The 14,488-nt window shown below is 44.1% G+C and overlaps 1 protein-coding gene across 1 annotated transcript; it reads right to left on the bottom strand.

Moving 5' to 3' along the window:
* Nucleotides 1-205: 205 nt before the first annotated feature.
* Nucleotides 206-13,351, bottom strand: LOC134442434 (macrophage mannose receptor 1-like; the record flags this gene model as incomplete). Its single annotated transcript, XM_063192604.1, has 5 exons — nt 206-210; nt 257-532; nt 1,173-1,523; nt 9,764-10,123; nt 13,099-13,351. Coding segments are annotated over 5 exons (1,245 nt in total), but the record flags the coding sequence as incomplete, so codon positions are not given.
* Nucleotides 13,352-14,488: the final 1,137 nt, after the last annotated feature.

The raw sequence follows: 14,488 nt of genomic DNA, 5'->3' as shown, positions 1-14,488 counted from the left end.
TCCATCTCCACTCTCACCATCTGAGTCCTTTTCACACGAGCTACATAAGGGTAACACACACGCACACGCACACGCACACGCACACGCACACGCACACGCACACGCACACACACACGCACACACACACGCACACGCACACACACACACACACAGGTAAGATGTGGGGAAAGGTGACTGAGATGAGGAAAAACCCACGTGGGGTATGCTAAGCTAGGTGAGATAAGATGATGTGACACAATAACAATAACAGACTCACCATTGCTGACGACGTCGACCGAGCTGCTTACTGATGATGTCATTGAGGGACCATTTCTCTGCCCACTGCACTGGTACTGACCTGCCTCTAGGGGGAGTGTGATGTTGATGGTCTGACTAGTCTTACCAGGAACTGGGCTGTTGTCCTTTAGCCAGCTGTACCGATGCCAGTCTGAGTACTCTGATATGTCACACCTGAGGGTGACGACATCTCCAGAGTAGAAGGGAGGAGAGGACACCACCACCACTGTAGCATTGGGTATTTTTTTGTAATTATCTGAAAATATTAGGGAAAGGATCAGGGGCGCTGCCAGAAATGTTGGGCCCCATGAAAGATTCGAATTTTGGGCCCCCTTAAGGGCCCCTATCAGTGCTTGGGCCCTTATCTGTACCACTTTCCCCCCCTAGCGGCCCCCATGGAAAGGATTGAAGGAATGAACACCCATTGACAATACTACTACTATACAGCACATTCCAATGGCATATGAGATAGAACTATCTTTTCAATGACTACATACTACAGTGTACTGGCGAGTGTGTATACAACCAGGACAGGAATTTCGTGGCCATTTCGAGGGCCATTGCCCTCGTGCCCTCCCACTTTGGCCTTGTGCCCTTGAAAAAAATATCTGCCATAAGGCCACAGTGGCCTTGATGCCCTCTCTGACTAAGCCGGACGCCTAGTTGATTAAAATGCATTAAAATGTGTGAAATTGCATCTAAGAATCACAAATTTTCTCCATTCTTATCCATTAGAATTTTGTTTTAATTTATGTCCTAGCTTTTGGCCTTTGTGCCCTTGAAAAATTGACAACTCAAAAGGCTAAGTGGCCTTGTTCTTAAAATGACAAAATTCCAGGCCTGCATACAACCTCTCATGCATTCCACACATACACACTGGGTTGAAACAGACTCACCTTCCTTGGTGCATATGAAGTTGTGTTTGGCGTTCTCTTCAAAGCTGACCCACTTGTCCCACTCTCTAGTCACTGCCCCCACCTTGTGTGTACAGCCCCTATCTTTCTCATGATCTGAGGCCCAGTTGTCATAGTCCCAGATTATTTCTCCACTGACCCAGAACCAGAAGCCCAAGTTGCAGGAGTAGCGCAGGCCCAGCCACACGTAGGGAGTCGAAGCTCCTTTGGCCCACCCCTCCACCCAGCGCTGGATCTTCTCAGAGGTCACAGACACCAGGTCCTCATGGTGCTCTCTGCAGTACTCCAGAGCCTCCTTCCAGGTCTTTTGCTCGTTCACCAGGACCAGCTGGTCTGGGGGTAAGAAGAAAGGCAAATATAAGGAGGGTAAGTTAAAGAAATGAAATAATATGTTAAGCCAGGCTGAGGTGAAAAGGAGAGTAAACGGAGGATCTCAGAGATCTAGGGTATTAGTTACAGCCAATGGAGCAGTGTGGCATTAGGGCTTCCACACACCGACTCCAACAAAGTGCTGAGCACTGCTCCGCAAAAGTTCGATACCATTTATTTTAGGGGCTTTTATGCCTTTATTTGACACGACAGTCGAAGATGGTGACAGGAAGCGAATGAGACAGAGAGACAGGGGAGGATTGGAAAATGACCCCGACCGGACTCGAACTGGGGTCCCCATGGGTGGGCATGCAAGCCCAAATGTGGGGGGCTTAGCGCGCTGCGCCACAACACCCCCCACAATTGTTTTCAATAGAACCGTATGTTCGTGTGAAATTGGGTTTGGGGGTCGGAATTCACCTTTGGCTAAGGCACACCCTAAAATGCTATTTGACCAATCACAGCGCAGCAAAGGGACGAGGTCGGACAAACCTCGTACAGTTTGACAGCGCTCCGTTGAACTCAATGCAGAATCGTATGTTTTCAAGTCGGTTTTATCAAGATATTACGGTCATATTATTATTAAAATATGATTGGAAATTGTGCCTGGGGTATTCATGACAAATGTGTAAGTTTCCCTGCTAGGTAATGGCTTTCTCCTTTCCCTAAAACTGGTCTAATGCTACTAGCAGCTGGATAGTCTGCCTTGAAGTGTCCCTTTTCAGTAAGGTTGTAAGCAAACCACGAACCTGTTTCAGAGTAAGATTTTGGATTTCTGACCTAATTAATGAAGAAACACCGCTAGCAACGTTAACTATCGGCCACGTCAGGATTGTTTTGACTAGCAGCTGATGGACGTCATTTTGTTAGGCTACTGAAGATATAAACGCCAAACGTTAATGTTACACATTGATGTGGTAGCTTTGAAGATGACTACAGCCATCACGTTATGTGATTTCGTTTTCGTCTAGAAAGTTTGAGTCAGGGCTCAAAGATATGCGAGTTAGCTTACCATGGTGCTGGTTACAATAAGAGCGTTCATGATGGCGTTTTTTCAACCAGGTTGAAAATTTGCTAGGCAGCGAGCATGCTCACTGTGTCCGCGTGAAGCATCCTGGTTAGAATTGCCGTTCACGACGCAGTTGAAGGGAGTGACCTCTGCGCGGCAGTCGTGTCACATGGCGTTGAACCATCGCGGGAACAAAAAAATTGTCAAGCAGCTACGCAGTACCACAACAGCTACTGCTGGGCAGAAGACCTCCTCCATGATGTGAGGAATCTGCCGTGATTGGTGTTCATAGCGCATGTGATTCATGTGTGTGTAGTTGAATGTGCTTCATTTTCTACATGCTGAAATGCATTTCATGCTCAAATGCAGCATACTCAGAGTGGTATCATCCATATGTATGGTCGCACAACGCACTTACAACAGTAAAAAAGAGAAACAAACCACCCTGTCATCAGATGCTCCATCTTCGACACGTTAGGAGTGTATGCCGTTGGTTACAAAACCAATACTATTCCGCGGGCCGCCTGCTTGGCGGTTAGAGTAGTGGTTGCGCGCCTGACTTCCTTTCGTGATGTCCCCGGTTCGAAACTGCATCGAAACACAGTTGAAGTCTTTAGTTGCTGATGGTTAATGTGGAAACAGACCTGTTGCGAGTGACTTATGTTGTCTTTTATGTATGAAAGTGCACGAAACAGAGTGGCCTTTGTGGTTGGCGCGCCATGGTAAAGCTACATATTGAACACCTGGGTTCAATCCTCGCAGGATGGGTTGGCGCTGTTATGTCATTTTAAAACGGTCCTATCTGAATGACGACTTTGGTCCCAAAACACAAAATGAAAAGCCTATAGTGAGTACTAATTAACTGAATTATTACATGGAACTGAAGCCAAATCTTCACAAATTTGACTAAGAATAGAACCTTGATTCACCGAGTGGTAACCTGTACCTCTACTTCAAGACCATCCAATTTCTCTTCGAATAGCAGAGAGAGTCTCGCATTTTACAAGCATGTGCCAACGTTGGTAAGCGCGTCATGGAATTAGCGCCGTGATGATTTCATTCCACGAGAGGGCGACCTGGTACACCCGCTGTCAAAAAAGGTAGATCCACCCACAGACCTTTAGATCCACCTTCTTTGCCGCTGTTGAAATCTCGTCGTCCTGATGTGTCCAGCTTGGCTGCGACACAGTTATCCCCGCCTTTTTAAGACCAAGCAAATCACGTTTTGATCAAATCTTTTCCTGCGTGGTTGCAAACAAGCCTAATGCCTATCGATACCCAGGTGAGAATGAGAGCCCATAACAGCTTAACAGCTGTGATGCATGACAGTTCAGGAAATAAATACTTGCATTCACAATACTATGAATGGAGTTTTTTTATTTATTAGGAGTGAATAACTACTGCGATTTGCAGTCACTGCATAAGTCACGTTGATATCTCAGCATTGAAAGTTTATCTGTCCGACCGAGCAATTGTAACTAAAGAGGCTTAGCCAAAGGCGAATTGTGTCGGAAGTGAAAGTGCTCCGCAGTGCTGTCGGTGTGCAGAAGCGCTTGGGTGGTCTAGCTCAAGGGCACTTTCATTTGGACAGGATTTGAACCAGCTCTGATCTATAGCTCATGTCCTTAACCATTAGGTCACAGCTGCCCTTTCACATACAGGAACCAAATAGCGACAGTGGCTGAAGGGGTGGGGGCAGCGGCAAAGCCATGGCTAAGGCCTCTGTGTCCTGGTTTGCTATGTTGTCATTGGTCAGACGGGGCCTCAAATCAGAGTTGCACATGTTTTCACTGATCAAGTCAAGTCAAGTCGTCAATTTCTTTTCATGTTTTCACTGATCAATCACTAAGCAAATGGCCTGTTTTTGCGACTAATCTGACCGAGCGGGGTCATTTATGATATAGAAATACCACTATGTAAATTATTTTTTGGAGTTCATTTCAATGTATTTATCTCTTGCACATACTTGTACCTCATCTATTGCAAAAAAATGTGAATTTGAACATTTTATTGTTTTGAAAAAAAATAGTCAAACTTACATACGTATATGCTAAATATGATGTATGCCCTCATTTGCACATGTAAACATAAAAATACGAAAAACATCCAATACATTTTTTTCTTCTCTCATCATCAGTAATCAACTGAGAAAGTTTCATGGTGATATCTATCATTTACATTTTTTAGCCTATTCACTTGTAGTAGTCTTACCATAATAATACAGTATATTTATGCTAATTATGGAAATTGCTCAAAGTGAAACTTTGGGAAACCAAGCTAAATTCTATCCATTAGGCCCATAGATGATATTTCTGCAATAAAACTTTAGGGTGCTCAACATTTCTGGGTTCATGAAATCAAAAGATCAGAGAATATGGTAATTTACATAGACAAAACCATGTCTCAAACATATAAGCTTATGCACATTCAAAAAAACCAATCTCTGAAATGTTTTCTGAACATTTTAGCTGTGAAAAGGTGTCTTCCATTTGTATTTGAGCAAATAAATTATTCAACTGATGCTTGAGCCTTCGTACAGCCATATAATGAGAAAAATTCTAAAAACGCCATTGATGTCTACACGGATGACTTATATCCTCCCTTTTTGTTATTCAGGATGACTTCCATTTCATATTCTCGTCATGTGTCCAGGTCCACTGTGCCATGATATCAACAAATATGGAGCAATAACAGAGGAAATGCTACCTGGGTGCTCTCACAATATGCTTGTTGGCTATCGCAGGGGTCCCTTATTTATTTATATAATATATTATATTTTAATACTATAAATGTTTATATTATGAATATTTTAGGTCTGCTGACCATGGCCTGCCCCAAGACACAAAATACAAAAAACAGAGTTTGAAAATTACAACAACAATGGACATTATAATGTTGAGTATCTCATGGATCCTCTTGGGGTCATAAATGACCCCAGAGGTGTTTTGATTATAAATCCCATATAGATGGTCCAAATCTCACAAAAATCATTCACAACATGCACAACATATGTATTGACAAACTCCTAGAAGGACAAGTTTTCTGATGAAAATTGCAGAAATGGTGTATGAAAATATGTGCCCGGGGTCATAAATGACCCCAGTCGGTCGCTTTAGGGATAAGGGCAGTCATGGGTGAGCGATTGGGGCGTCAGACTCCCGACCCGCCAGGTTGGTGGGGGGAGTAATCAACCAGTGCTCTCCCCCATCCTCCTCCATGACTGAGGTACCCTGAGCATGGTACCGTCCCACCACACTGCTCCCCATGGCATAAATGCAATTTCGTTGTGTGCAGTGTTCACTTGTGTGCTGTGTCACAATGACAATGGGAGTTGGAGTTTTTTTTTTAAATCAATCAATCAATCAATCAATCAATCAATTTAACATTTTCTATTAAGACACCTCTTTTGCACCCCCTACAGTCGTGGAGTGTAAATTAACCTCCTGGTTGGAAGCCTCTCTTGTGCTCCAGAGTCAGAGCCCACCTGTAGGACAACAAGAGCCAATTGCTTGCTGAGCTGCGCTGTCATGAAATCGTGAAAATCGCAAAATTCCGCGCATTTGCAGTTCAACACATCAGTAAGAAAATGGTGATTTACAGCGTTGCTTTCATATGTACGGCCAATCTTAGATAGCCGTTAACAACTAGTTTCATAGTGATTCCAAACATATGGGTTGTGGGTCACTCCTTTGTTCCATATCTGTGTAATCATTCATGTTAGGACGCCCAAACATATCCCGCCCTTCTGGTTTTCCGACAAATCGCACTCTGGTTTTACTAATCTGAAATTGCAACCCTGAGGCGTAGCCAAGATGGCCACCGAGTGAAAGGACTTAGGCCCAATTCGAAACGGGAGGCAGTGACTCGATGACTCTCCTCCTACATAAACATGTCACTGATCAGATAGGTGAAGTTAGCTGATGAGGCAGCCATTACGAACGGCACTAACGAGTGCGCTGCCTTGCGCATTTGATGTTACGGCGATTCTATGGCGGGAGTTACGTTCATCATGTTAGCGCTTAGCTTACGCATGCTATTTGAACGGTGAATGATCGTCAGACGGCGGAATCGTAAAATAGGCTATAAATAGATCTAGCGACAGCATATTTAGATACTACAATGTTGATTTATCCATTCGATTTTCAATATCTACATACATAAGTGTCAGAATAAAGAGTATGATAAGAAAGTAGCTTTGGTAGTAGCCATGTTTGTTTTTCAGGTTTCCGGTTGAGAGGGAGGTGGCGCACAGCATGTTGGGTACCAAGGCAGCGAAGTCAGCATCTGATGCTGACCTCAAATATCTCCGTTACGCCCACAAATGCAGTCAACTGCCGAGGGAGGAAATAAAGCAATTTTTCGTTTCGATCCACACTTCATGACTCGATGTCCAGTTAGCTCACTGGAAGGACAGCTGCCTTCCCTGTTTCGAATTGAGCCTTATTCCAAGTGACTTTGCCGGAGTCCCGTGTCTCTAATTGAGAGGCATAAATACCTGCTGAGGACCAGACCAGGTGTGGCTGATTGGAGGCTTACAGCTTCTTATGTCTGTCTACTGCCTTGAGAAGCTGCACTTACAAACCTTTGCATTATTTATTTGTTATCTGTAAAAGTAAAATTAAATCCTCAACCAATCGAGGTAAAACTATTTTCTTTTGTGGACATTTCATCATTTCAACATTGAACATTCTTTGGGCTTTGAAGGCAAGGGCAGTCAGTCAAGAAACAATACTTCCCAATCAGTCAACATGGAACTTTTGTAAAAGACCAATACAATCAATCAATCAATCAATCAATCAATCAAGATGTATTTAATGTTGACTCACCCTGGTTCTCAATGGCAACAGGTCTGCTGATGTAGGGTGCCACTGAAGAACCGTCTCTACGTCTGTGGCACTGGTACCGACCCGCATCCCCTGGGAGTGTGATGGTGATGGTCTGACTGGTCTCACCAGGAACTGGGCTGTTGTCCTTTAGCCAGACATACTGCTGTTGGCCTGTGTACTTGGGTATTTCACAGCTGAGGGTGACGACATCTCCAGAGTAAAAGGGACTCTGAGGAGACACCACCTCCACTGTAGGGAGAGCTGAGGGAGGCAATGAATCGATGGACAGTTTGTTTTGTAGCTGGTTTTGACATAAAGGATCTGTTAACAAACTACAAGCTTCCGATTGTCTAAATAATGTGTCTTGCCCTCCCTCCCCGTTCTGTGTTTGGGATTCCAAACTTGGGTGAAGATTTCAGGCAGAGTGTCCTTCAGATTGGAACAATCACGCAGCATGGGAATTAGAAGATACACTAGAGTACATATGTGGCATATGACTTATGTAATATACAGTACATATGTGGCATATGGCTCATGTAAGATACACTGGAGCAGTGTTTCTCAACCTATTTTTAGGCGAGGCACCCTTTCAGTTCATGAAAAATTTCAAGGCACCCCAAACCAACAAGCCGTAACCACAAAAGCTTAGAAAAGTAACACATTTGGAGACGTCACACGACCTACGTTCGAAGTTGCAGCTGACTGGGGCGACCTATATTTACTTTATTGTGCATAAATGGCAGATGAAAGATTCCACTGACTAGCATTAACTTACCAATTCAGATGAATATGTATTATATTACATAATTTACTTATCAGCCACGTTTCCGCAGCACCCCTGAGGCGGGACCGCGGCACCCCTGTTGAGAAACACTGCACTAGAGTACATATGTTGCATATGGCTCATGTAAGATACACTACAGCAGTGGTTCCCAACCTTTTTCAACTTGGGGCCCACTCGAAATTGTCAAAAATGTTCGGTGCCCACCTCTGACCCAATTAAGAATAAAACTCAAATAAATCAACAGCAACACACACCAAAATATGATTATTATTTTTGGAAAATGATTTCAAGGCCCACTTGGAATACCTTCAGGGCCCACCAGTGGGCCCAGGTCCATAGGTTGGGAACCATTGCACTACAGTTCATATGTAGCACATGTTTGCCATTATTTTGTCACTACAGAGCAGTCCCTCACAGTCTTTCATGAAATTAATCTTCATGTTTTTTGGGGGAAATGTCTATCTTTACACACACTCTACATTCTGATCATTACAGTTTTTCTTGATTGCCTCAACAACACACCGTTAAAAAAAAACAGACACTCAGATGGTTTTCATAATCTTTTTTTGTTGTTTTTTAATCTTTTTCAGTAGTAAAAAATAGAATATTCCAATAGAATAAAATATAACAAATAAATATGTTCCTCTCATACTGTACATTCCTTATGGACATTTGTTACCATCCGGTTAATTGTTCATTTTGCTGCCCTGCTTACATCCTTAATTGTGTTCAAGCGCCCTCCTAATTTGTTCTGTGCCCACAACAGGTCCTCTCTGCAGCAGTGATTATTGGTGGCACCTGCGGATCGGGGGTGGAGCCCTATTTAAATGGCAGCTGGAGGCTCCTCTTTCTCCTCCTGCGAATCCGGCTTCGCTTCGCTCACTTCCCTTTTGGTGCCCGCTGGCTGCAGAGCTGACTTTGATCTCTCGCTTTTTCTGCCCTTCTCACATTTTTGTCCTTGCCTTTGGCTTGAATTTTCCGTTTGTTTTGACTGGCTTAGAGCCCTTGCTGTTTTTGAAAGCTTTTTGTTCATGGTAGGAGCTCGGTTCCTTATTTTTGTTACCTCCCTAGATCTTTCAATACATTTTCACTACTGCCTTTTTCGAGTCATGTCCCTTCTATGTTACATTTGTAACACATTATGGCCAGATGGCTCTGTAATCTAACATGGCTCTTGTCATATGTTTGTGCTTTCAGATTTTCAGAATTCGCCCAGCTCCCAAAATGCCAGGCAGCTGGACCAATCAGCATTGTGAGAATTGTGTGTAGTGATGTGATGTAGCAAAAGTTTAGAAGTGGTAGAGAAGGCTTTTTTTACTGAAACACAACAGTTATTTCAGTAAACATTGTTGGGTTGCATTGATTCACTCATCGACTCTGCAATTTGAACTGTATAGAATCTGTGAGAAGTTAAAGTAGCACTGCACTAAAATCATGAGCAAGGATTTATAGGAGAAGTATAGGAGAGCTGCATGTATGGCCATAGTTCCACATGAATGTTCACAGATCGCACGAGCCCGGTAATGTGACCATTCTATAAATTGGGAATGATGTCATGGAAACACACCATGACCTGGTGACTCACCTTCATAACAGATGAAGTTAGCTTCATGCTGCTCGCCTGCGTCGATCCACAGCCCACTGGACGTCATCCGTGCACAAAATGTATTTTCAGTGTTTGCCACACCAAAGTTGGGTTCTTCAGGGGCCCAGTGGCGAAATGAGGAGTTGCTGCCATCTGACCACTCCCAGGCATCTCTGAACAGGCCTATCCAGGGATAGGATTTGTTTCCTAATCCGCTAAGTATGTCTGAGTAGATCTTGTCGTTTTCTGTCTGGTTCCTCAGGCTGGCCAGGTCGGTGTATTCGTCTCTGCAGTACCTCTGAGCATCCCTCCATGTCTTCCATTCTTGAACCAGCACATAGGGGTGTGTGGAGTTGTGCCCTGTTATTTTGGACAGCATGTGGTATGGGTAAATCAAGGACTATTAACTGCCTAACAGTCTGATATGACAAATGTATCTTTTTGCATGGGGTCATCCCTATGTTTCCCGGGGCCTATGTTCCCTGCAACTGGGGAACTTAAGCCCTCGGCACGCTTGCTGCGAGCCACAAATTACGCGAGTCAGCGCGAGCAACCGACTGCAGATGCTTGCTTTAAAAGCAGTAGACCAACACGCAAAATACTGGCAGTGTCATCCAGGGAGCAGAGAGCACAGTATTGCGATAAGGAAATTGGAAACACAGACTGTAAACAAAACAAAGAGGACTCCCCTGGCAAGGAGACGATACTGCTACTTCTGTATTTGCACGCTCCTTTGTCAAAGTGCAACGGAGAAGTATGATCGCAAATCGAATGTTTGTAATTTCGGACAAGTTCGAGGTCTTGAAAAGTTCTCAACATAGTTGTTTTCCTCAGAAGCGCTCGTATGGAAATGTGCAGTCTTTCTTGCAATCGCCCCTAGCGAGTTCGAAGGTATTGCACCTAACGCACTTGTTTGGTTGCAGTATCTAACGCGTGAAATTGACATGAATTGCGCAAGTTAACACGTTCATGAACGAATCGTGCACGGGCTCACGTATCCCACAGCAAGCATACCGCCATTCCCCTTTAAGGGAGAAGATAAAATAACTCTCTAAGACATTTTATTACCCTCAAAATGATGCAGGGTCCCTTCTGTAGTCCAGTAGCTGTATCTCTTCTAGGCAACTCCTGCTCTGTCTGCCTATCTGCATGGTCGCTGCTGGTGGACGCACGCCAAGTTACAAAAAAGTGTGGGGTGCACGACCTCGCGCCGCGCTAGCTTGCGGAGGGGTGTGTGACGTCATTTTGAGCATACGCCATCGTCGCCAGGGAGTTATGAATGAGGTTACCGCCAGTTAGGCAAGCTGTGAATCTAGCTTTAGGCCACTTTTTTCAAAAAAGGGTTCTATATTCCCCGCTGCTTCCAAGTGGACTGCTGCCGCATGGCAAAGCGCAGATTGTTGTTGCACCTGTGACAGGTTAGGTTTAAGGATAGTTTTGGTCAGGGGACAATTTGAAAACTAGGAAACACTGCTAAACTGACAGGTTAAGTTTAGGGATGGTTTAGGGAAGGGTTAAATACAATGCGGGAAACATAGAACCCTTTTTTAGAAAAAGGGCCCTAAGTTCCCCGGTCCCATACAAAGACCGGGGAACATAGGACAAGGTGAACATAGGTACGCTCCCTTTTACATGAGGGGATAAGGGAATCTAGGTCCCAGGGCCGGTTTTTAGCATAGGCCGGCTAGGCGGTCGCCTAGAGCGCCATGTGAAGAAGGAGCGCCGAAATGGCGCTCTCCTATGCGTAATTTTGCGATATGAAGTTTTTTTTATGAAGTCGCAATCAACAAAGAGTGGCGAAAGCGCTCCTCACGGCAAAGCGCCCCTCAGCCAATAGTAATATCGCTTCCAACTGTCTCTGGGAAGTCTGTGAACCAATAAACAGACAGTTCTGAGAAAGGGGGCGGGACGAGTGACAGCGTTCGTTCTATTTTGAATTTGGAGACTCACTCGAGAGACAGAGAGGGCAAGCGCAAACAGTAGTGTAGTGCTGCTCTGCTGGATGGAGATTATTATGTTCTCATTAAACCACTCATTGCATGATGCAGGAGTTTCAGAGGGTGTTTTGGAACTATGTGATTTAATCAGCAACCGTTTGTGATTATGGAAAGCCTAATAGTTATGAGGTTACTATTTGGAATTAGAGAGAAAAAGAGCTTTGTTTTTGATCAGAGAAATCGCTAGTTAGCATGCTAACATTAGCCAAGTATGCCAAGCAATGAAATCCAGTAAAGTAGCTGTTAGTAGCCTACTCACTACTCACTAACACCCACCTGATATCATAATAGGCCTACTTGCTTAGGTTGACAAGCAATGTAAAGTAAGACTGGTGCAATGTTTAAAACAATTTTAGCTGCCATATCTCCTTCCATCCACATGAATTACCTGCTTGTTGTAGGCCTTAAAAAACATTAATTTCCAGACCAGAATGACATAGCCTACATTAATCATGTAACAGAACCATGCACAGCAGACAAGTGAGGCTATTTACTATATTTTGTATACATACAATACAAATATTATGAAATTCAATAGCGTGACAGCTCTTCTCCCTTTCTCTCACCCTGTCCCTCCAGTTCAAACACATAGATAGCCCCCTTCTCATTCTCCTACTCACAAATGCACCACTATTTCCAGTCCAGAAATGAAATTGGTTTGGAAGACAGCACAAATGTGTAGCTTATTAAAATTGTTATGCTGCCATGCTTTGTGATGCTGTAGGTAGTGTAGATCAATGCAGACCTCCTTGGTAGGCTTATTGTCTACACATGCATTTTACATGCAAATGTAAGCCTACTGTATCACTCTCCTGGCATTTCAATTTCACGTTACAATTCAAACACATTGATAACCTCCCTCTCATCTGGGGTTGGGGGCCCCACCACCATCACATCCAACACACCACACAGTGAAGCTACTTTCATGCGACTCAATCTGATGTGTTGGTCGCCTGTCAAAAAGAACCACAAATCCATTTGATGAAAAACGGTTATTGTTCTTGATGCTATTTAGTTAAGCTTACTACGGATATTACTCTTGTGTTCTGTAAGGTATAAGAAAGAGATTCTCAAACTCAGAACTCAAACTCGCCTAGGGCACCAAATAAGCCAGAACCGGCCCTGCTAGGTCCCCCATACTACTTGGCCCTTTGTTGGGAGGAATTTGAAAAAAACTGGCCCTCAGGGACTTTTAATTGAGTACCCCTGATCTAGGTGGACTCTCACCATTGTAGCAAATGAAGTTTATTCTGGCAGTGCAGTGGGCATCATGCCACTTCCCCCCCTGGTTAATGTTCCCACAGTCTTCACCTGCTCTGCCTTCTGACTGGCCTCTACCTGTATTCCAGTTCCGGAACTCAGTCTCATTCTCTCCATAGAATCCCTCATCAGCCAGAGACCACTGCCACTTAAGGCTGCCCCCATACTTCAGCCCAATCCAAACCCTCCACCCCTCCCCAACACCTGCATCCTGCATCTCTCTCTTGATCTCCCTCATCTGTGTCATGTTGTCTATGGTGGCCAGGTCAGTGAAGTTCTCTCTGCAGTACTGCTGAGCTGCTGCCCAGGTCTTCTCCTCTTTCACCACATGGAACTGACGTGGCACAGAGGAGGAGAGACCACACACACCTAGGAGAGAGAGAGAGAGAGAGAGAGAGAGAGAGAGAGAGAGAGAGAGAGGAAGAGTATTTTTTTTAAAGTGTATTGTGTTTAAAAATAATACTAATTACTGTATTAATAATAGTAATAATAGGTTACTGTGTTTAAATAAAGCATAAATGAGACTAGGCAACTCAACTTCGTCTGCTCCACTAAGTGTGTGTGTGTGTGTGTGTGTGTGTGTGTGTGTGTGTGTGTGTGTGTGTGTGTGTGTGTGTGTGTGTGTGTGTGTGTGTGTGTGTGTGTGTGTGTGTGTGTGTGTGTGTGTGTCTTGCTTGTGCGTGCAGTGCACACACACACACACACACACACACACACACACACACACACACACACACATAGGTTACTGTACCTACCTAGACTGAGCAGGAGGAAAAACCACCCGTGAGCCATCACTGGAAACAAAATAAAACATAAATAAATAAAAACAAGATTAAACAAATATTTTAATTATTTTTTATCAAATAATAATTGAACAATTAATAAAATTAATAATAATAAAAATATTAATTAATTATTTAATTCGTTTCTTTTCTGCAAACCATAGAATTTGTCTATTGAATAAAAAACATGTAACCCAGACATTAGGCAAATGATGTAATTGTTGAGAGAGAAAGAGAAAGAGAGAGAGAGAGAGAGAGAGACAGAGAGAGAGACAGAGAGAGAGCTGCAGGCGGTTCACAAAAAAGTATTTTTCGGTTCGCATTCGAACCAACCTTCCGGTTCGCGAACGCTAACGCTTATTATGACAGACCTCTACTGCACCCTACAGGCAAGGTGTATTCATGACAGCTCTCAGCAGCACATTTGAAAGCGAAAGCGAAGTGAAAGCCCATTGGGAAACTCCAACTCCCATTGTCATTGTGACACAGCACTCCACAGCACACAAGTGAACACTGCACACAGCGAAATTGCATTTATGCCTCACCCGTGCAAGGGGTCAGCCCTCAGTGGCGCCCCATGGGGAGCAGTGCGGTGGGACGGTACCATGCTCAGGGTACCTCAGTTATGGAGGAGGATGGGGGAGAGCACTGGTTGATTACTCCCCCCACCAACCTGGCGGGTCGGG

Source organism: Engraulis encrasicolus, unplaced genomic scaffold, assembly GCF_034702125.1.
Source record: "Engraulis encrasicolus isolate BLACKSEA-1 unplaced genomic scaffold, IST_EnEncr_1.0 scaffold_159_np1212, whole genome shotgun sequence".
NCBI classification, from domain to species: domain Eukaryota; kingdom Metazoa; phylum Chordata; class Actinopteri; order Clupeiformes; family Engraulidae; genus Engraulis; species Engraulis encrasicolus.
This window is presented reverse-complemented; position numbering and strand designations above follow the sequence as displayed.